General features: G+C 36.4%; 1 protein-coding gene across 18 annotated transcripts in view; it reads right to left on the bottom strand.

Moving 5' to 3' along the window:
• Positions 1–23,570, bottom strand: part of COL24A1 (collagen type XXIV alpha 1 chain) — a 349,220-nt gene that overhangs the window by 208,635 nt on the left and 117,015 nt on the right. For all 18 annotated transcript variants that reach the window (XR_011438845.1, XR_011438846.1, XM_023641737.2 and 15 more), the window contains one exon: positions 4,341–4,394. Coding sequence is in view for 16 of the 18 variants with exons in the window: in XM_023641737.2 (XP_023497505.1) it covers positions 4,341–4,394 (54 nt within the window). In the remaining 2 variants the exon portion in view is untranslated. The remainder of the gene's footprint in view (positions 1–4,340; positions 4,395–23,570) is intronic.

The following is a 23,570-nucleotide window of genomic DNA, read 5'->3' as shown; positions in this document are numbered from 1 at the left end:
TAACAACACAAATCATATGGCAACAAATAAATTATTCCTCTGTTTACAAAGAAGAGAGAATATTTATGGGGTACTCACTTTCTGCATTAAGCAGAAAAGGATGTGGTTTTGCTAATGTTATGGGATGCTTGAAAGCAGACTGCCAAATTGGGTAGCTCTCAAGAAGGCTTGCTGAAGTATGTTTTGTATTTATATATACATATACACACACACACAATCCCACAATCAACAGAACCATAATTAACACAAGCTTCCAATCTTAGTTTGAGGTTGTTAGTCAACTGGCAGAAAATGAAGAGAAAATAAAAGTCTTTAGAGCTGTGCCAAATTGCTCTGGAAAGAACCCAGTTTGTTTGCAAACAGGATAACCAAGTACTTCGAGTGCACATGATTTTCTTGATGACCACTTCGTATAGCCTCAACAGAGCTGTAGTAATTCGTATTGTCTCCACTTTTCAAAGAAGACACGTATATGGAAATAAAGGAAGTTTTAAGATGCTTCCATGATATAGTGTACACAACTAAAAAAACACAACATGCTAAAAGGGTCAGTATGTTTGACTCTGTTTTTTTCTTGTTTCTAGAAACAATCTCAAGGCAAATAGGAAGGACCTAGAAGAGAGATAAAAACATAAAATTGTACTGCTGTTCCTTGAAGAATTTTCTGGTTCTTTTAATAAAATTATCTCTTCTAAGATATTATTTTAAAATTCAGTGATGTGTACAAAGTCAATCAGTACCATCATGTTGGTACTGATGAGGGTACAAGCTCGTGTTTATGGAATAAATTTAGATAAAGTAATCCACAAAGAAATTATTACCCACTGGAAATTCAACCATTGGTATCTATTAAAATGTCTGGCTTTCTGGTCTTTTGTCCCACTTTTAAAAATCACAATTCTAAGACAAAAAAGAAGTAAGTAATGAGAAGGAAGTTTTAAAGATCACTATTGCAATAACATACAAGAGATCAGCTGGTTTTCTTCAGTTCTCTGACTTTTTTTTTGCCAAAACTTCAAGAGAAACAAAATTTCCAAATTGAAAAGAATTTAGAAAGCTATCTGGTTCTTCATCCACTATGATACGCATACTTAAAAACATTAAATTCAATGATCACTTCCCCTTGAAGTAATTCCCAGTTCCCTCAGGCAGAATCTGTTGTTCAATCCTCCAGGCTCTCCTAGCACTTCACCAGCTCTTTTATACAGCACTCCTTACATTTTGTGATGATTTTTTCGGTATCTCTCGCTAAACTGTAACCTAATCCAGGGGAGGGACCATAGTTTAGAAATCTTTACAAACCCACATTTAGCACTTGGCCTAACACACAAAAGAAACAATAAATCCTAAGTGAATGAATGGATAAATGAATGTGTTTATATATGCATCAAGTTCAAGTTCCTAAGCATACAGTAGGTGAAGGGCTAAACTGGACATGAGAAATTCTCAACTCCATTCTCTATAGTCTGTCTCTCTTTCTCTCCTTTTCAACATCCATTCATAGTACTATTTCTACTTTTGGCCTTGCTTTACTATTAGATATTGATTATTTCTACCCTGAGGTCAACCAGGTACCTCAAACTAAATACACGTAGAATCCAACTTCTTCCCTTCCCCATCCTCCAAACCTGCTCCTCCTCCTGAGTTCCCTATTTAAGTCAATGACATCAGTAACCCAAAGTATAGTCTCAGTTTTATCTTTGACTTCTCTTTCTCCCATCACTTTCATTTAATCAGTTACCAAGTTGCATTGTTTCTAGTTCCAAAACAGCTTTGAAATACAATCATTCAATCAATCATCCATTCAGCCAAAATCTATTGCTTTTTTATTATGTGCTATGGATATTATTATGGTTATTGTGATGTATATAAAATCACTCTCTTCTCTCAAAAAACTTACAGTCTAAGAGAGAGATAAGTAGATCAGTAGTTATATAAGATAAGTGCTTGATAGTTTTTTTTTAGGGACTACAGAGAAAGGATATCTCAATTACATTTGGGAAGAACAGGGAAAGCTTGCTGGACAACGTGGTATGTAAGGTGTAGGTGTTAGGTAGATGAACAAGGGCATAGAAAGGTAGAGAGATATCCAGACAAAAGGAACAGCACACAGGAAGCTGTTAGATTTAAACAGGCATGGCATGGTCTGGTATTGTAAATAGTTTGGCTGGAGTAATGCTTTTGGAAGAGTGATGGTAGATGTGACTATATGACTACAGAGTTAGAGAGAGAGGGTAGGTCATAAAGAGCCTTGTGTAAAAAGTAAAGAAGAACAAGCCTTAACCTGGAAGCTGTGGAGATAACTGAAGAATTTAAGCACAAGAGTGACGTGACGTGATCTATACTTCACAAAGATTATTCCATCAGCAGCTTTGAAGTAGATTTGAAATGTCACACCAGAGGCAGGAAGAATTGGAGGAACATTACACTAATCCTGGTGAAAAATAAAAAGGACCTAAACTACAAATTGGCAGTGAGAATGGTTTTAACGGCAAAGAGGGGAAATTCTGAGTCAAAGGAAAGATCAGGGTAAAGGTGATAATTGATGGCATGAGGTCATTCAGGAGTCAAGAGAAGAGTCCGATGCAAAACATACGTGGAACTTGAATACCAAGGAGGAGGAGGAATTCTACCTCTCTGCAGACATAAAGGAAAGAAGAAACATCGCTGGATACAGGGAAAGTTTGTAGGTGGCCAGTAGGGTTGCCAGATAAAATACAGGATGCCCAGTTAAATTTGAATTTCACATAAACAACAAATAACTTGTAGTACAAATATGTCCCAAATATTGCACCTCCATCCTCTCACAATTTCCTTTTCCTGAATGCCATACAACCCACTTGTCTGTTTGCAAACTCCTACTCATTCATCATGTCAGCTCAAGTGCTACCTTCTCTACAAACTGTCATCTGAGTCCCCTAACCAATGCTTGCACAGTATTACATATTATATATTATCCATATGGTTATTATAAAGGTTTTCCTGCATATCTTTCTCTAGATTGTAGGTTTCTTGAAAGTAGGGATCAGGACTTTTCATCTTTGTAGCCCTAGGGTCTAATACAATGGCTGTCACATGAGGCAGCCAATAAATATTTGCTGATTGAATGAATGTCCTGTTTCAGATCTTCATAATTTCTTTTCTAGCTTTTTCCAGCTCTTCTCCTTGGCTTCAATTTCTCTATTTAAACTATCCTACATACTGATTATAAGTATATTTTTAAAACATAAATCACCTAGGACACTTTACTACTGAAATATCTTTGATTACTTCATGATGCCCACGGATAAAGTAGAAATTCTGCAGCATGGTGTTGAACGTTCTCCACAATTTAATCCCAAAGCTAAGTGGTTAAGAGGTAAGACTTTGAAATAATATCTGGGTTAAAATCCCGGCTACATCACTTGACGGTTACGTGACTGTGAGGGAATGACCTAACCATCTGTAGAACGGGGATAATATCTATCTCACAATGCTGTTGTGAAGATTAAATGAGACGTCTGTAAAACATTTACTATAGTACTTGACACCGTAGTGACCTAACAAATATAGCTATTATTAATATTCTTTCCAGCTTCATCTCCTATCATTTCCGCTCTACTCATAATGATAACCTTCCAAAGCAGCTATACTTCATAACCTGCCAATTCTCCAAACTTCAGCCCATTTCATCCTTCCATGTCTTTATTCACAATGCTCTATTTGCTTACAATGCTCATTCTATGTCAGTTGCTTGGCCAATGCTCATTCTATGTCAGTTGCTTGGCCAAGTCTGGTATTTAAAACTTTGCTATAGATAATTTCTAGTATATATACACAACAACAGTAAAGAAAGTTAATAATTCTTAGGTTTCTTCAGGTATTTTGTGCTATGTATAACTTCCAGGACACACAGGCTCTCTTTTATTTTAACTAGTGGATAGTCAATGGGCCCTAGAGTGTTTTAGTGATCAGAAAACATTTACCGTATGCTGTAACTTTTTAGTTTTTTGGGGTTTTTTTCCATCTGCTCCAAGAAATCTTTTTTTCAGTGATTTATGTGCTTTGCAAATACGGTCACCCTCATTTAAGTCCATACCACACTAGGAAAATCATTTTCAAACACCTGAATCCAGGAGACTGGATAACATACTCTAACTAAGCAAAGGGCACCAAAGGAACAACCAGACATGCAAACTTCTTAATTCTCTTCAAACAAGCTGTACAAAGTTTATTAAACGCACCTGAGACAGGACAAAAATATCCAGAAATATGATATTCCTAAAATCTTTACCCATTCTTTGAGATTTGAGATTAGACAACTCTAGGTATCATAGTTTTTTGTTTCTTTTTTTTTTTACCTTTGATCCTTCAGGGCCATTTTGTCCAGGAATCCCAATATCTCCTGGAAAACCCTAGGGAACATAAAAACGTACAGAGTTTATTCCACAGCAAATTACTTTGCCTTTTTTTCCCTTTCAAATTTCCCATTGCCTTTCTTTCATGCCCAAAGCAATTCATACTCCTCAAAAACTCAGTATTAAAGATTTTTAGGCAGTCATCTAACATTGGAATACAAAACTTACAAAGTTTATTAAAAGAGAATTTACTTTACCAGTTATTCAAGAACAATCCTCAGACCCAAAGAAAAGCCTCTAATCTAAGAGACTGGAAGTCTAAGAGTCTAAGAGATTGAAGGTCTTATTCAAACATCTTCCACAACTTGGAAAAAATGCAAAAAGGTATGTAACAGGTCCTTTCAATATGATGTGGGAGGGACACAGGGTCGCTAAGAATTAGGTAAGTGTACTCTGTTAGACTCATGCCTTACTAACTTTATGTTAACTTGTAGATTTTTTGTTAGGTAGAGATACAAACAATTTCTGTCCGGTGAAAAAAATAACCCCAAAGGTTATGGCTTAATATATAGGATATTAATCAGTTATGTATCTAACTCAACTGTATTCTAACATTCTCACATTTAACTATCTGTAAATACTTAGCTCCTCAAATGCTGTTTGAACTCATCTTAACATCTTACTGGTTCCATCATTAATGAGTTGAATAAAATCTTTGACCCATGTTTACTTTATATTTGCCTGAGAAGCATAATTTTACCCTTTTGGAAATTATACTTCAGCAGTCTAAAACAGTAGCTCAAGAAACAGAAATGGACTATAGTGTTAAATAAAATCTGTACCGAGAAGAAGCCTAGAATTGTTGCTCTAAAATGGTTAGATCAATATTCTTGCTGAAATAATGAATAAGAATGTGATTCATCATGATTTGTTTCAATAATGATAATAAGCTAATGATTGTAGTTTTACTTATATTAATTTTGTCACAGATAAAGCTGTTTCAGAGTTTCCCACTGACATGGACAAAGGAATAAAAAGTAAGACAAGTACAAAATTAGCATCTTTAAAAGTAAAGAAGGCTGCAACTAAAATAAGAATGTCAGCCAGAAAAGGTAGTTCAGTGGAGGGGTAAACATCATGGGAATAAAAATGCCCACAGTAATATGGAACAGTAAGGTTGATTCTGGAATACTCATCCTGGAAAGAAAAACAACTCAAAAGAAAATGATACCAACTCATCCAGTCTGGATTAGGACAGAAATGCCTTGACTCCGATTAAAAACTTGGATTCTGTAGAGAAAAACATTACTTGGGGACATTTCTGGCAAGAGAAAAAGCAATAGTATCAGAAAGCCTGGTTACAGGATCAGATTTCTGGAAGTTTTGGAATAGAAGATGTTTAACACAGACTTGCTGATGGCTTTTCTAATTAAAGGAAATCAGATTCACCTATGCTAATATTTGTATATATGACAACTTAAAAAACTTAGATTCTTTTCCTGATAATTTCATATCCTTTGTAACACATCCTTTGTTAGTAAGTTTAGTGAGGGAAAATCCCTGTCAACTTGAATCAAGACATTTCTGTTCTAGTTCCTGGTGTAATACTAACTAGTCGTCCAAAATAGAACTCATTTCTTTCTTGCATTATAGCCACTCTTCACCCTGTGTTCACTATTTAAGTAAAACTTACCTCTATCCACCAGTGTCCAAGTCAAAAATCTGTACATCATTTTAAATGTTTCTTTTTCCCTCACCACCACCACCTTCCAATTGTTCACTAAAGTCCTGTCAGTTCCATCTCCTAATGCCTGTCAATTTGAGCCACTTTTCTCTGTACCCTTCTCTACTACCATACAGTAAGTCACTACCCCTAGCTTCTAAACCAGTCTCCTTTCTTTTCTTCATCTTTCCATCCCCTACACAATGCATTTTTCACTCTGTAGTGCATTCTATGCAAATCTGATCATGCTACTTTGTTAATGGCCTCAAAATAAAATCCAAATTCCTAAAAACATAACTTACAGGGGCCTTCACAAATTGGCCTCTACTTACCTCTCTATTCTATCCTCTTCCACCCAAAACTTCAGTCACTGAACAACTTTCATACCCTGAAAGTATACATTCTCTTTCACTTTGGGGCTTTTGCACATACTGTTTTCTCTGCCTTGAATTATTTTCCCTTATCTTTCTTCACCTGGAAGGCTTATGTTTTAAATAGAGGATTGACTATGTTACTTGCAAATCTTTCTTTGACCTCTAACTTTAAGTCAGATTCCTTCTAAGAACTCTCACACCATCCTGGGGTCCTACAGGTCACTTAATGTAGCATTTTGCCTTGTTTCATTTTCCTCATCAGATTGTAAACTCCTTGAGGCAGTTTTATATCTTATTAACAACCATATTCCCAGCAACTAGTACAACACTTGGCATAAAGTAAGTGCTAAAAAAAACGATGTTTTTGTTTTTGTTTTTGTTGAATGACTGGCTTGTTTGTTTCTTTTGGAAAAAAAGAAAAGGAGATGTCTGGTGGCTATTTTTAGCCCCCAGGGTACTGATTTACAACCACTAGTTCAGAGTGTCCCCATGGATAAATTCATAGCTTCTGTCCATCCTCCAGATGAGCCTGGAACACCCTGTCATAGCAGAAATCAAGGAAGCTATCAAAGGAATCAAACTAGAGTCATGTTAAAATAACTCTGGGAGCTTGAAGAGGATCCCACCGGCCAGACATGGGACAACATGAACTTTAACAAGGATAAGAACTGCAAAGGATTGAAACATGTCAAATATGTTTAAATTCATTAACTCATGATGATAACACAATAACAAAAAAACTGTCCATGTTTAGAAGACGAAAGGGAGCCAACTCATTATTTCAAAAACTGGTAAACAAAAGTGAAGAATCAAGCATCTACTCTACATTTCCTATATATACTGTACCACTACTAAGCAAATAGTAGGTGAGGGTATGTATTCTAGCCAATAAATGAAAAATAAATGATAAAACCAGAATATATCCATTTTGCAATTCCCTAAGTGATCTAATGGATCTAGACAGTTGAGTAATCAATGTTACTAACATCGCAAAAAAAGAAATAACTAGACATTATGTGCTTCCTGATGAAAGAACACAATACCACCTATAGTCTTGCCAAGAACAAACAAATAAAACTGAATATGGCCAGACTTCTGTACATGACTATCAATTTGCAGGAAATAGAGAGGACTGAGAAATACGCATAACTACAGCATGAGACCACAATCAGCAAAAGCCAGGCTGTGGGAAACTCTACAGGTCAAATGACTGGAAATCTTCAACAACTAAATAGTCAGGGGGAAAAAAGGAAATAGAAAGAACTTGCAAATTGAAAGACATAGTGAATAAAACAAACAAAATAGCGTAAACTATAGTTTTAAAAGATGCACACTTGAGTGCTAAACCATAAAAGAAAAAAGAGGAACTGCTTACTTTTGGGAGGGAGAGGCTTGTGGTTGGGTTGAGATCCCTAACAGCTTCTGGGGGTAAGTGGCAGTTCTATTCCTGTCGTGCATGGTAGTTACAAGAGCGTTTGTCTTATACTGCTGTGATATGTAAATACTGTTTGTGATACACATTTGTACATACAGTGTGTATGTATATACATATATATATATATATATACACTGTTTGTGATATACATTTGTTTTACATAGTTTTCTGTGTTTTATTTTTCAATAAAACAGTAAGAAAAAATTTACTGAGGTGACTTCTGGTTAAACATGGAATATTGAGTATAAGCATGAATATCTGTCCCTTCTTAAATGTTAAAATAATAGTAAAGGAATATTAAAAAGAAAAAGTGACAGAGACTACGGGAATGGGAGACAAAAGACGTCAACAAATCTGATATTATATTATAGTCATGTAAGCTGAATATTTTCAAACTAAAACTTTAAAAGTTCAGAAACATATCAGCACAGTTATTAAAAGGAGAAAAAATAATATTTATTTCCTTCTTAAATAAGATATCTTAGAAACTTTGCCAGAGAACATTTTTATTATTTTAAAAATTCATACCTGGGTTACTACCAAGTAGAGATCTTGCCTTTTAAATAACACATTTCAAATATAAAAATCAGAGTTAACTGGATCAACTGACTTTAATGATAGCATACGTCTATAAAAGAAATTTTTTAAAAACTCTTAAATTTTCCATTCAAAATATAATCAAATGACAGAATATGGCTGTTGTTGCCAAGCAAAGTTTCAGGGTGCTTACAGATTGCAAGATAAAAAGTACATCATTCAGAGTCTATAATTTTTACTTTAATAACTATGTTGCCATGAAATTATACAGGAAGAAAATTTTAAAATCTGATGAAGATGCTCTAATTCATATTTTTTTAATTTAAAATAATTTGGAAAACATTGAAAAGTCGAAATGGTTTGTCCCAAATGTGCTCCACCATCTCCATTAAGTCACATCACAAATGACAACAGAACACCTTAGTGAGGGGAAGGAAGAGCAATCTGACTTTCGGGGCTTGCTTTTTTAAAAATTGAGATACAATTGACATACAACATTACATTAGTTTGAGGTGTAAAACATATTGATTCAATACATGCATATTTGTGAAATGATCACCACAATAATTCTAATTAACATCCTTTACCACAAATTTTTTTTCTTGTGATGAGAACTTTTAAGATCTACTCACTTAGCACTTCTCAAATATACAATACAGTATTATTAACTATGTCACCATGCTGTACATTACATCCTCATGACTAATTTATTTATAACTGAAAGTTTGTACCTTTTGACTGCCTTCACCCATTTTGCCCAACCCCTACCCCTTGCCTCTGGCAACCACCAATCTGTTCTCTATATCTATGAGTTTGCTTTTTCTTTTGTTTTCTTGTTTCAGATTCCACATATAAGTGGTATCATGGTATTGTCTTTCTCTAATTTATTTCATTTAGCATAATGCCCTCGAGGTGCATCCATGTTGTCACAAATAGTATGATTTCCTTCTTTTAAAAGGCTGAATACTATTCCATTATATATATATACCACATTTTCTTTATATATTCATCCATCAATGGACACTTAGGTTGTTTCCATGTGTTGACTATTGTAAGTAATGTTGCAATGACGTGGCAGGTGCATATTTTTTTTCAAGTTGGTGTTTCATTTTCTTTGGATAAATACCTAGAAGCGGAATTGCTGGATTGGATGGTAGTTCTATTTTTAATTTCTTTTTTCTGCTTTTTCTCCCCAAATTCCCCCAGTACATAGTTGTATATTTTCTTTTAGTTGTGGGTCCTTCTAGTTGTGGCATGTGGGATGCCGCCTCAACATGGCCTATTGAGCGGAGCCATGTCCGTGCCCAGGATCTGAACTAGCAAAGCCCTGGGCTGCTGAAGCAGAGCATGCAAACTTAACCACTCAGCCATGGGGCCGGCCCCCTCTATTTTTAATTTATTTTATTTTATTTTATTATTTTTTTTTTTTGAGGAAGATCAGGCCTGAGCTAACATCTGCCAATCCTCCTCTTTTTGCTGAGGAAGACTGGCCCTGAGCTAACATCCATGCCCATCTTCCTCTACTTTATATGTGGGACGCCTACCACAGCATGGCTTGATAAGCAGTGCCATGTCCACACCCGGGATCCAAACTGGCGAACCCCAGGCTGCCAAAGCAGAACATGAGAACTTAACCACTGCACCACTGGGCCAGCCCCTATTTTTAATTTTTTGAGGAACCTCTATACTGTTTTCCATAGTGGCTACACCAAACTTACATTCTCACCAATAGTGCACAAAGGTTCCCTTTTCTCCACATATTTGCCAAGACTTGTTATTTCTTGTCTTCTTAATAATAGTCATTCTAACAGTTGATATCTCATTGTGGTCTGATTTGCATTTTCCTGATGATTAGTGACATTGAGCACTTTTTCAAGTACCTGTTGGCCATCTGTATATCTTCTCTGCAAAAATGTCTATTCAGATCCTCTGTCCGTTTTTTAATCAGGTTTTCTTTTTCTATTGAGTTTTATGAGTTCTTTACATATTTTGGATATTAACCCATTATCAGATATACAATCTGCAAATATTTTCTCCCATTTAGTAGGTTGCTTTTTCATTTTGTTGATGATTTCCTTTGCTGTGCAGAAGCTTTTCAGTTAGACGTAGTTCCAATTGTTTATTTTGGCTTTTGTTGCCTTTGCTTTTGGTGTCAAATCCAAAAAATCATCATCAAGACCAATATCAAGAAGCTTTTCGCATTTGTTTTCCTTTAGGAGTTTTATGGTTTCAGGTCTCATGTTCAAGTCTTTAATCCATTTTGAAGTAATTTTTGTGTATGGTGTAAGATAGGTTTCATTGTTTTGCATGAACCTGTCCAGTTTTCCCAACACCATTTATTGAAGAAACTATCCTTTCCCCATTGTATATTCTTGGTTTCTCTGTCATAGATTAATTGACCATATATGGGTGGGTTTGTTTCTGAATTCTCTATTCTGTTCCATTGATCTATGTGTCTGTTTTTAAGCCAATACTATACTGTTTTGGTTACTACAGTTCTGTAATATAGTTTGAAACAGGAAGCATCATGGCTCCAGCTTTGTTTTCCTTTCTTGAGATTACTTTGGCTATTCGGGGTCTTTCGTAGTTCCATACAAATTTTAGGATTGCTTGTTATAGTTCTGTGAAAAATGCCTTGGAATTCTGATAAGGATGCATGGAACCTGCAGATAGCTTTGGGTAATATAGAGATAATATTAATTCTTCCAATCCATGAGCACGGAATATCTTTCCATTTATTTGTGTCTTTTTCAATTTCTTTCATCGTCTTATAGTTTTCAGTGGGGCTGTTTTCCTAATTTCTCTTTCTGATAGTTCATTATTAGTATAGAAACACAACTGATTTTTGTATATTGATTTTGTATCCTGTGTCTGGTGTCTTCTTAACAGAAATACTCTAATCAACAGTTTTTATCAAGAAGCAGAAAACTGAAGTAGCTTTAAAAATAATGAGAAAATGTGTCTTCTATTTTCAGATCCTCACATCTGTTTACTGCACTGAGAAGAGTGACTCAGCATTCTCTCCAGTAAAAACAAAGTTTTATTATTCTCTAATCACTAAAGGCTGGAGACTAATTCGCATGCATTTTTAAGCAAAACCTGGGAACCAAAGCACTACCAGATTCCATTAGTTTCCTGGGATATCATAAAAGTAAAATATTATCATTCTTATTCTGGCAGTAGTCAGAAGCTTGAAGCTAGAGTGTCCTGATACACTTAAGTATATGATGCTCTATGCGCTCTATGGCATACATGGCGCACTGTGTCAGTCCCTCAATAAGAATGATAGAGTCTGTTTTCTCTTAAAATACATAGCCCTTGTGTTTTAAAAAAATGGTTAAAATGGTAAATGGATAAAAAATCCACAAATAAATCCAATGGATAAACTAATTATGGTATACTGATGAAATGAAACTACTGGATGTGGTAACTGGGATGAATCTCAAATGCATTTTACTAAGCAAAAAAAGCCAGATGAAAAAAGAGTACATACTATATGAATTCATTTATATAAAAACTTTAGAAAAATGCAAATTAATCTATAGTGACAAAAAGCAGATCAGTGGTACCCTGAGAAGGAAGGGCAGAAGAGACAGATTACAAAAGATGACCAGAAATTGGTGTGTTCAACAGATAGGTTCACTATCTTGATCTTGGTGATGACTTAACGGGTTACACATATATGAAAAACTATAAAATAAAGTAACTTAAATATATGCAGCTTATATATCTCAAATATACCTCAATAAAGCTGTAACAGAAAAAAAAGGGTAATTGGCATTGGGTATTTTAGATAATCATTTGCTTTTGGGTAGCAACAGTTTGTAACAATTGGAAGATTTTTTAGAGAGAAAATAGAATTTATTCATTGAACTTGTTCCCAGGTGAAATCAGTGAAGTTCAGATTTTGGACTGTTTTGGAGGTAACAGCATGTTCAATTATAATAACAGGTTGAAAATAAAGTACATATTTTTGGAAATTTAAACTTTTCTGATATTTTATAAGGTAGCTTTAAAATACCCTGCTCTTGGGGCTGGCCCCGTGGCCGAGTGGTTAGGTTCGCGCGCTCCGCTGCAGGTGGCCCAGTGTTTCGTTGGTTCAAATCCTGAGCGCGGACATGGCACTGCTCATCAAACCACGCTGAGGCAGCGTCCCACATGCCACAACTAGAAGGACCCACAACGAAGAATATACAACTATGTACTGGGGGGCTTTGGGGAGAAAAAGGAAAAAAATAAAATCTTAAAAAAAAAAATACTCTGCTCTTATAGATGAGTGGCATTTAGGTCATTTGATTCTCATATGAAATTTCAAATTTTCATTGATTTTTTATATTCATTGTAATTTAAATACACAAGAACACAATATGGTTTGGCTTAAATTTATCTTCTGAGTAGTTTATAAGTCTGAACAAAGGTGGAGATGAATATATCTTAGAAAAACATATTAAGAAATGATAAAATTAATGTTATTTAACATAAGGCAACACGTAAATTATGAATTACTAGAGGGCGAAGTTATGCAAAGCCTAGTCTAGTGTTGGGCATACAGTACATTCAATAAACATTTGATGGCCTAAATTGATGACCAAATTAAAAATGAATTGTTTGAATAATTATATTTTCAGTTTTGCAGTTTCAAAATTTTCCCTTTGCCTGAAAAAACAAACAACTCCCCCCGACCCCAGCAAAAAACCCAACTAGCATAGATTCTAAATACAGGATTGAAAGTTTGCATATGCAAACAAGAAAGAATGCATCCAGAGGGAGAGAGGCTTTGTAAGGGGAGAATTTGGTTTGAGACATGGATCCAAACAACAATCATAAGATTTTATTCTTTAGCATTTGTGGAAGTACTGGCCATGTCAGTAACATGGTGAGTCCAAGTAGGAAAGTCATAATAAAAGATTAAAATGACCTTTTCTGAGTGAGAAGAATCCATCCAAAAGCTAATGCCAAAAAAAATATTTGAAAGGGCAAAAGTAATAAATTCGCTTTCCCAGTAAACTATAGAAACTAAACTTTAGCACGAGGCGGCATGCAACTGCAAATTAAAGAACTGTTCTGTCTTCTGAGAAAACCACAAACAGAAAATATGAACTTCTGAAGAAAATAAGTGTAAAATAAAGAATTCATCTAGGTATCTGGCTCCCTTTCATTCTCTTTTGCTGTTTTAGATCTAAAAATCCATCAAAAACAGATTTTTTTCATTATGATACTATTGAAATCTTTGCAAATGCTTACTGCTAGTATTCATATATTTTCCCTTTTGTAGTTCTACATATTTGAGCAGTAATATAGGAGATTTGAATTCCATAGGGATGGCACCCTAAAAACTCAGCAAAGAAAATACATAAACAACAAAGAAAAGAAAATTCCACATGACACGACATAACTCTGTTCTAAATAGGACTTTGTTTAAATAGTATCACAGTATGTTTGAAGTCATTCTTAAAAGAACCTACAAAGTCAGCTGCAAAGTTCATTTTTATTCCACTGAAATCCACAAAAAATTATATTAAACTTATAATTCAAAAATAAACTACTTTGACCATTATTTGATACTTAGGTTTGGATGACCTACAGTGGCAAAAAGCAGATCAGTAGTAGACTCGGGAAAGGAGGGGCATGAGGAATAGAAAGGAAGGATAACAAAGGGGAACAAAGAAATTTGAGAGTTTTGATGGATGTGTTCAGTATCGTGATTTTGGTAATGGTTTCATAAGTTATATAAATATGTCAAACATTATCAAATTGTACAGTTGAAATACATGCAGTTTGTTTTATGTCAATTATGCCTGAATAAAACTGTAAAACAAAAAGGTAATTGGTACTGAGTCTTTTAGATAATCACTTGCTTTTTGGTACGCAACCACTGAAGATCTTTAGAGAACTTGTCCCTGGATAAAAATCAGTGAAGCTCAGGTTTCAAACTGTTTTGGAGATAACAGCATGACTATGATTTGATACTTATCTTTGGATAAGTATTATTTTAGGTAGTTAATGTCTATATATTTGACTCATTTAGAATTCTTATGAGTGTCTTAAATAAAGAATTGAACATGTAGATACTATGTGTCAGGCATTGTTGTGGCACTGAACATACACTGGAGAAAAAAACTGCCTGGTTTCATCGTATATTCTAGAGACTCTTTATCTCAAAGACTCTCCCCCTTTCAGTGTGTGTATGTTTGTGATACGGAGTGGGAAATTAGGTGATTAAAAAAGCTGATTTATACCGCTATGAAGAACTGGCATGTACCAATTATCTACTTTTGTTCAAAATGCACAGCTATGTGCCTGGGCTGATCTATGTTGTTCACCATTCTCTCTTTTCCCAGATGAAATGAATATTGTGGCTATCTTGTTTTCTTTCCAAAATCACATACTGGTTAGTTGAAATGTAGACCTGTATTCAGGCCTCACTGAGAAGAACATACCTTACCCCACAAACATGATCTTGGAGCTGTAGGCAATAACTGACCAATATGGTGACAAGGGACACCATATTGGACAAGGGAGTGTATTTTCAGCTGTGTGGGTGGCTGCTCTATGTTAGGAAGAGGTTTTTGGTTTTTTTGTTTTTTGAGGAAGATTAGCCCTGAGCTAACATCCACCACCAATCCTCCTCTGTTTGCTGAGGAAGATTGGCCCTGAGCTAACATCTCTGCCCATCTTCCTCTACTTTATATGTGGGATGCCTGCCATAGCATGGCTTGATAAGTGGTGCGTAGGTCCATGCCTGGGGTATGAACCAGCAAACCCCAGGCCACCGAAGCAGAGTGCATGAACTTAACTGCTACACCACCAGGCAAGGCCCAGAAAAAGGTATTTTTAAAACTATATAAGTGGGAAGAAGGGTATATGCAGATATTGGGCACCAAAGATGTGAAATATAGAGGGCATTATTTTTAAATCTGCTCACCATCTCTATGGGGAACCACTCTTCCCCAATTTGAAGTTCCATGTGCTTCTGCCCCTATCCTAGTTTCTAGGGAGTAGGTAAATGACCCAAATCTTGCCACTTACGGGATTCCAGTTACATGGCTCATGCGACTGATTTAAAGATGATCATGTAATCCAAGTCAGAAAGGCTGGAGTCCATCTTAGAATTCTTGCTGGAGCTATAAGGAAAGAAGAACTCTCTCTTTTTGCTAAGATTGCTAACTCAAGGGCAATATAAGCCTAGAGTTGCCAAAGGCTACCTTTTCCACAATGTGCTCCTGTGAATGAAGCCAACAAAGATAAGTAAGGCTAAGAGATGGAGAGTGTCTTGATTGTATTTGTTGAGCTCCTGTATCTAGCCAAACCTCTAGGCACATGCACTGAATGTCCTGATTACGTTAGCCAATCCTGATTTTGGCTTAAAGTTGTTTGTGTTAGGTTTCTGTCACTTTTAATGGAAAGAGACCTGACTAAAACACTGAACTACTTGCAGTTCTTTAAATACACCTTGTTCCTTCATATATCCGTGCTTGAATGTCCTTGCCCTCTGTTTCCATTTGATAAATCCTTACTATTTCTTCAAGTCTTTGCTCAAGCAACCATGCTTTTGGAAGTCTTCCTTAGACTCCCTGCCCAAGGTTCCTTCATCATACAATTTATTACCAACTCAAATGTAACTGATCTGGGAAGGCTTTCATGGATTCCCTTAGTCAGAATCAGTAGCTTGTTCCTTTATATTCCTACAGAACTCTGTTAATATGGCTAATTTAGTACCAATCATGCTATACTGTAAATAAGGATATGTTTCTTTATTCCAAAGAAATGTGAGCTCAAGGAGGAAAAAGAGTATAACCTATCTTTATACCTCCAATATTGAACTTAACATGCTGTTGGGAGATAATTCTCTGTGGTCCCTTACATTTCTGCACATCATACAAATGAGATACTATCCATTGTTCCAGTTTATCTTTTCAGGAATTTTGTATAGCAAAGATAGAGACAGTGTCTCCCTCTGTCGCAAAAGGTAGGAATGTGTACTGTCTATATAATTGTGTATCTCTTTCTGGAACACATTTTTTCATAACTGCCTAATATAAAAGACTCTGTTTCCCTAAGCTCAAAGTTCCTCTTAGGTAATGCAACCAACTGCATATACAAGTGTCATCTAGCTCTCTTCACATCACCCTAAGAGAACTGAGGCTCAGCGAAACAGTGTAAAAATGTTGATACTCCGGAAACTGCTATTACTGAGAGTAATAAATTGTCCTTTGTCTCTGTCCCAGCAATCTTGTGTCTTCTACCAGAATCCGTGAAACTGTCAGGCTGACTTGTTGGCTTGCAAATAAAATAAAATATCAGATCCTTCACAGTCCCTGACAGTTCTGGTGATTACAATGAGATATTGACAGACACAGCTTTCTGGAAGAGGAAGTATGAGGGCCTCACCAGATGATTAACAGGATTTGAGGAAAGTCCATGGGAATAGGCAGTAAACATATTGACCAAATTCTATAGTTAACCAGGCAATAAATGGTCTCCCATTTATTGTTTATTAAGAGGAGGAATTGGGGGAGATGGCTGTAGGTCAAGTACTAGGAACCAGAAATATCTTCAAAGACAATTGCCTTAGTCGTTGCTAACTCTCCTCTGGGTGGAAAGATTTCCTCATCAGTCTACTCGAGCAACTTCAGGTCCACATCACTATAACCATAGTACTAAGTATTATTAGTAATAGTAACTAATAGTACTAAAATTCATCCTGGGTAGGCAGAAGATTCTGTCCCTTTCAGACAACAGTTGTAGAGACTCCCACCAACACTGAGCATGAAAGGATAGAAATTTGTTACCACTGTGGGCAGAAACCAGGCAAATCAATAAAACTTTGGCTGATTCACTTGGGAGATGAGGGGGCAGGTTCCATATCTTTTCACAATACAAGAATTGTGATATTAGGCCAAGCTACACAACTACTGAATACTCTGCCACTGACATAGCTTGGAATCAAAGGTCTTATGCAATTTGGCACCAACCTAATTTCACTATCTGTCACTTTATAGCAACAGAAGGAATCTGCATCAGCTAGCCAGTTTTATTCACTTTTCTGTAAATCCACCATACATAGTATCTAGATGCCTAGGCTCTGCTCATGTTATTTACCCTGCCTGGAAGGCCCTTCCCTTTTCCTGCCATTTACTAACCAACAATCTAATTCAAGATCCATCTTTTCCATGAACTCTTTCCTAATCCTTCTATCTCATAGTTAATCTTTCTCTACTAACACCGACTATAATAACTACTCATTTAATTCTTATGTGATGCCTTTACCATTATCTAACAGTAGACGTATATATCTTGTTTGTCCAAATTAGATGATAAATTTCCCCAAATTGTGGATAATATATTATTATTATATATTGTTTACGAGGCACAGCTTTGAACACAGTAGGAACTCAAGAAATAATCTTCTATTGACTGATTTAATCATGTTTTCTTTCAACACCACTTTTTGAGTAACGACTAAAAACATCAAATTACTCAACCAAACCCAAGCGACAAAAGATAATAAAGAAGTAATTGGTTCAAGTGAAGGGAATCCCTCAGCACTAAGATCTACTCAACTAACACAGCTGGCCACAGGCTGGCTTACTCCACTTAAGTCCACTAAGGTGCTAAAATGGACATTTAGAACCATGCCTTTGCTTGATTGAACAGATTCTCCAAATGAACTTCAGTCTTTGCCTCTAATGAACACCACTCTGGCCGAAAAAGAGGACCCACTGCTTGGCCACTTCTGGTATCTCTGTGATTAGTGGTCTCAGCTCATCTTTGTAGTAAACAACTTGCCCCATTTACCAAGAATATCATCCAAAATTCAACTATCCGGCAAATCTCTGTAGCCCACGGAAGTTAACAGCTGAATCAACAAGCATTCTAACTATCCTGCTACCACATTTGAAGGTTGTTTGATGTCAGAACCGTGAGGAAGCATGGGGTTACTGCTCAAAACTGATACTATAACGCTTAAAAAATAGAAAAGATTTCCATACAGCATTTTCCATATGTTTTTATTAAAAGCAGACAAAAACCGGTATGGAAAAAAATTTTTTAATATTATGTTTTAAAGCACGTGATGTTTTATCTTGGGACACCTCTAAATATTTACAATTCTGTGAACACATATGCACAGATATAGTCAGTTCTCTGTTACAGCAATTTAATAACTGACCTAGAATAAGTAAAACATTAAGAAGCAAGAAAAAAGCTTTGAAGTGCTTTGAAGTGACATTTGTTCGGACGGTCTTTAATGATGAACAGTTCTCTTCAATAAAAATGGCAAATAACTTAGCATTTACAGGAAAAACTTTAGAGTGCTTTGCCTTCACCAACTCTTACGAAGATCTGAGCTTCTGAACAAGAAGGCACCAGCAAGAAATGTTGGCCAGTCTTGTCCTACCTTGTTGGTAGTATAGATGACCACTTGTACAGTATGATTAATTTGAAGAGTATCAAAGTTGCTAATTATCCACAAATTTTTCCCTGCTTAATAAATGACACCCAAAATTCTACAATTCAAGACTCATTGCATTAGTTTCAGGTTTCTGTTTAACGTTAAAAAGTAAATATCCTTGAAAGGGGATTATATTGCAGTCAACCGTTTTCTGCTCGGAGTGAAATATATTTATCAGGTCTTTCTCTAAAAACAGGCTTGACGGGAAGGGTAAATTATGGAGGAAAAAAAGAGACACTTTGCTTGAGAGGGACAAGAACTCATGTCCACGAGGGAAAGAATACAGAAGGGTGAGACCAGGGGCCTCAGGACATAAATTCTTTGGCTACTTTACAATTTTCTCTGAGGACTACTCTGATTGCAGACTTTTAAAGAATAATCTACTCTTTAATTTTTTATTTTATCAAACTTAAACAATCTTGATGTCTGGGAAAAATACAAATAGAGACAGTGGAGTATTTGACATAGTCTGAATTGAATATTGATTTCTTGAATATAAACTCCTTGAAGTCAGGACCTAATCTAATTCACCTCACCATTTTTTTAGTGATTAAAATATAATAGATGTCTCAGAAATATCTGTTGAAAATGAACAATTAGAATTGGGTTGTCTAAAGAGGAGACTAAAAGGCAGGGATACTCCTATAGTTAGACGGACCTTTGAGCTCTGAGGATCAGCCAATCACTCACATCTACATGACTGCCAATCATATTGTATGTGGAGAGAATGTCAGAAATTAGTGCTACCACTAAAGACCTAAAATATGTATGGGTGTTGGTCTCTATCAGAACATTGTTTAATTCACCAGACTGGCCCATACAGAAATCAGGGGGACTCTGGAGGACTGTAGACTACCATAGGCCCAAGTGTAGCTGCTGTGTCAGATGTAGTAGTATTATTAAAGCAGATTACTAAGGCTTCCCACACATGGTGTGTAGTCACTGATTTGGAAAATACACTCTTTTACTTTATAATTAAAAAAGAGAATCAAAATAGTTTGCATTCATGATAACTGGACAACATCAATTTTAATACTGCTATGTTCTTCTTCTGCTTCTGTCATAACACTACAGTCTGAAGAGATGTGGACCTTCAAGACATGCCATAGAACATTACTCCAATCCATTATATATATGACATCATGCTGATTGAATAGGATGAGAAAGAGGTGGCTGTAAAATGGAGGACTTGGTAAGATACACGTGCTCCAGATGGTGAGATATAAACCCTAGAAAGATTCAGGGGCTGACCACTTCTCTGAAGATGTTAGGATCCCAGTTATCAGGGGTATACTAGAATATATCCCTTCTAAGGCAAAAGCAAGTTTAGAGTTTTATATACTCCACTACAAAGAAGAAAAGACAGTGCCTGGTAGGCCTTTTAGGGTCCTGGGAACAAAACATGGCACATCTAAGAATACTGCTTTAGTCCATATACCAAGTGACACTGAAGGCTGTCAGCTTTGATTGGAGCCCAGAACAGGAAAGGGTAGCACCATTAGTCCAGGCCATGGTACAATCAGCCCTGCCACTTAATCCAGAAGATTCTGTGGTACTGGAGGTGTCAGGGTGGGAAAACATTCAGTACAGAGCTTATGGAAAGCTATGGGGAGAGAATCAAATAGTGTCCCCAGGATTCTGGAGTAATGCCATGCCATCAGCAGTAAAAATTATACACACTTTGAGAAACAGCTCTTTGTGTTACTAGACCCTGGTAGAGGCAGAATGCTTGATCATGGGACATTAAGTGACTATGCATTTGGAACTTCCTATAATGTTGCAGATCCTGTTGGAGCCACCAAGTCATAAATTCAGATGGCCCAAGTCCATTATAAGGTGGAAATGTTATATCCAGGATTGAGCCCAAACAGGACCGGGGGCACAAGCAGCACAAATAGATAGCCCAGACCCCCATGTCACCCTTCACTGTTGTACAGCTGCACCAGCTCTACTCTCCTGGCCTTTACCTGAGGGTATATGGGTCAGGACGGGGAGGCAGGTCCCATATGATCAGTTGGAAGAGGAGGAAAAGCTTGAGCTTGGTTTATAGATGAGTCAGGTTGGTAAGTGGGTGCTGGTTGACAATGGACAGCAACTGAATAACAGTCACACTCACAGGTACCCTGAATAACAGTGGAGAGAAAAAAAAAATCTTCCTAAAGGGTAGATCTCTGAGCAGTGCACCAGATAATCCCCTTTGTGTGGGAAGAGAAGTGACCTGAAGTAAGAATGTATAGGTTACTGGACAGTAATCAACGGTGTGGCCATCTGGTTGGGGGTCTGGAAGGAAAAGAAATATAAGAGAGACAAGGAAATCTGAGATAGAGTCATATGTATGGCCATGTGGGATTCAGCACAAAGTGTGAAGAATTTGTATCACACATTCACTCCCACCAGAAAGCATATACCATGGAAGAGGCACTAAAAACTAAAGTAGATAAAATGACTCAGCCAGTTGCCATTAGCCAGCCCTCATCATTGACAATTCTGGACAGGCAGGGATAGCACATGAATAGAGTGGACACGATGGCAGACACAGAAGCTATGTATGGGCCCAAAAGCCTGCACTTCCACTTGCCAAGGATGATTTAGCTACCACTGCCTCTGAAAGTCCAATTTGTCATCAATGGAGACCAACAGAGTCCCAAATAGGACATCATTCCTTGAGGAGACCAACCAGTCACTTGGTGGCAAATTTTTTACACTGAGCCACTTCCAATCTGGAAGCCTCAGCAATTCATCTTCACAGATATAGATACATATCTTAATTAACAGCTTGCCTTTCCTTCCCTTAAAGCTTCAACTAGCATCATTAACTAGGGAATTACAGAATGCCCGATTCACAGGCAAGGAACCCCACAGAGCACAGCATCTGAAAAGGAGATCTTCTCTACATCAAAGGAGGTGCAAGAGAGGGCCCATGATACGATTCATTGGTCTTAACCCATCTTGTACCATCTAGAGGTAGCTAGCCTCACAGAACATTGGAACTGTCTACCAAAGTTATAACTAAAGCATCACCTTTGAGGAAACAACATGAAAGGATCAAGTATCACCATTTGGGATCCAGCATTTTTGTTAAATCAGAGATCTCTATATGGTGCTTTGTCCCTAATATGAAGGATATATGAGTCTGGGAACCAATGAGTAGAAGCAGGTGTGGTCCTATTTACCATGGCTCCCAATGACACACTGTATTTTGTGCTTCCTGTCCCCACAACCTTGTACCCTTCAGGGTTGGAGATCCTATTTTCTAAAGGGGCTCTCTTTTGACAGAAGACACAATAAAGTTCCCACTAAACTAAAACTTATGGCTGCCACCAGGGCACTTTGGACATTTTTATGATGATATATGAGCAAACAAAAAGAGGAGTCACCATACTGGCATAGTTCATTGACCCTGAAAAGCAAAGGAGGCAGACTGCTTTACACAAAGAGGACAGAGAGGAATACACATGGAACTCAGGTGATATAGTGAGAACCTCCTGGAACTCCTATCAAAAGTTCGTGCTCTCCGGTTATAAAAGTTTAGGTTATAGCACCGGATAAGCCACCAAGAACTAGTGAGGTGAAGCTGAGGTTGAGGAAATTTAAAATGGATAATGAAGGAGAGAAAAAGGAGTACCAGCGTGGCCCCAAGAGCAACTGGATCAACAGGGGCCATAGTTCACCTTAGTAACATAGACAGATCAATTAGACTGAAAAGGAGTGAAGATAGAGAAAAACCTAAAGGACATAAGCAATAAGGAAGAGCAAGTTGCTATATACTAAACTTTACATCTGATGATAAAAATACACCTCTTGTCAAGTGCATATTAAACATTCACAAAAAGTCATCATATATTAAGTCACAATGAAAAGATCAGTAAGTTCCATACAACAGAACAACAGTCTCTGCTACCAAGGCAATAAAATCACTAATTACTAACAAAATCAAAACCAACAGTCTCTCCCACTTGGAAATTTTAAAATTCTTTTTTAAATAACTCTTGGGTGAAAAAGGAAATACAAAGTGAAATTACAAAATATTGACAAGATAATGTCAATAAAAATACTCCATACCAGAATCTATGGGATACATTTTAAGCAGTCATCAGAGGGAAAGTCATAGCCCTTAATAGTTTAGGAACAAAAATAAAAGAATGAAATAAATAAAAATAAATTCCCGATTCGAAAAGAACAACATAAACCAAAAGCATTTCAAAGAGATAATAAAGATAAAAGGAGAAACTACATATGTAAATAAAGAAAAACAGAAGATTTAAAAAATAAAAATTTCAGGATTTTTTTTTGAGAAAAATAAACTAGACAAACTGAATCAAGCTGAATCAAGCAAAAAAAGGAAAAAGCACGAATACAAAAAAAATTTTAATTGGTACATGGGAAATAACCACTAAAACAAAAAATTTAAAAATCATAAGGGACTATTTTGCAGATTTATATGGAAGTAAATTTGAAAACATAGATGAAACAGATAATTTCTTAGGGAAATAACAATTTAACAAAACTAATCCCATTAGAGATAGAAAGCTTAAACAGGCTAGATTCCACAGAAGCAATAGAGAGTGTTATCAAGGAATGACCCTATAAAAAAACATTCACAGATAAGATAGTACCGATGTTCCATAAATTATTTCAGAGCACTAAAAATGTAGACTTCCTAATTATCTTGATGAAATAAATACAGCACTAATATCTAAACCTGATAAAG

This window comes from Equus caballus, chromosome 5, assembly GCF_041296265.1.
Source record: "Equus caballus isolate H_3958 breed thoroughbred chromosome 5, TB-T2T, whole genome shotgun sequence".
Taxonomy (NCBI): domain Eukaryota; kingdom Metazoa; phylum Chordata; class Mammalia; order Perissodactyla; family Equidae; genus Equus; species Equus caballus.
Note: the sequence above shows the minus strand (reverse complement) of the source record. Positions and strands in the feature narration are given on the sequence as shown.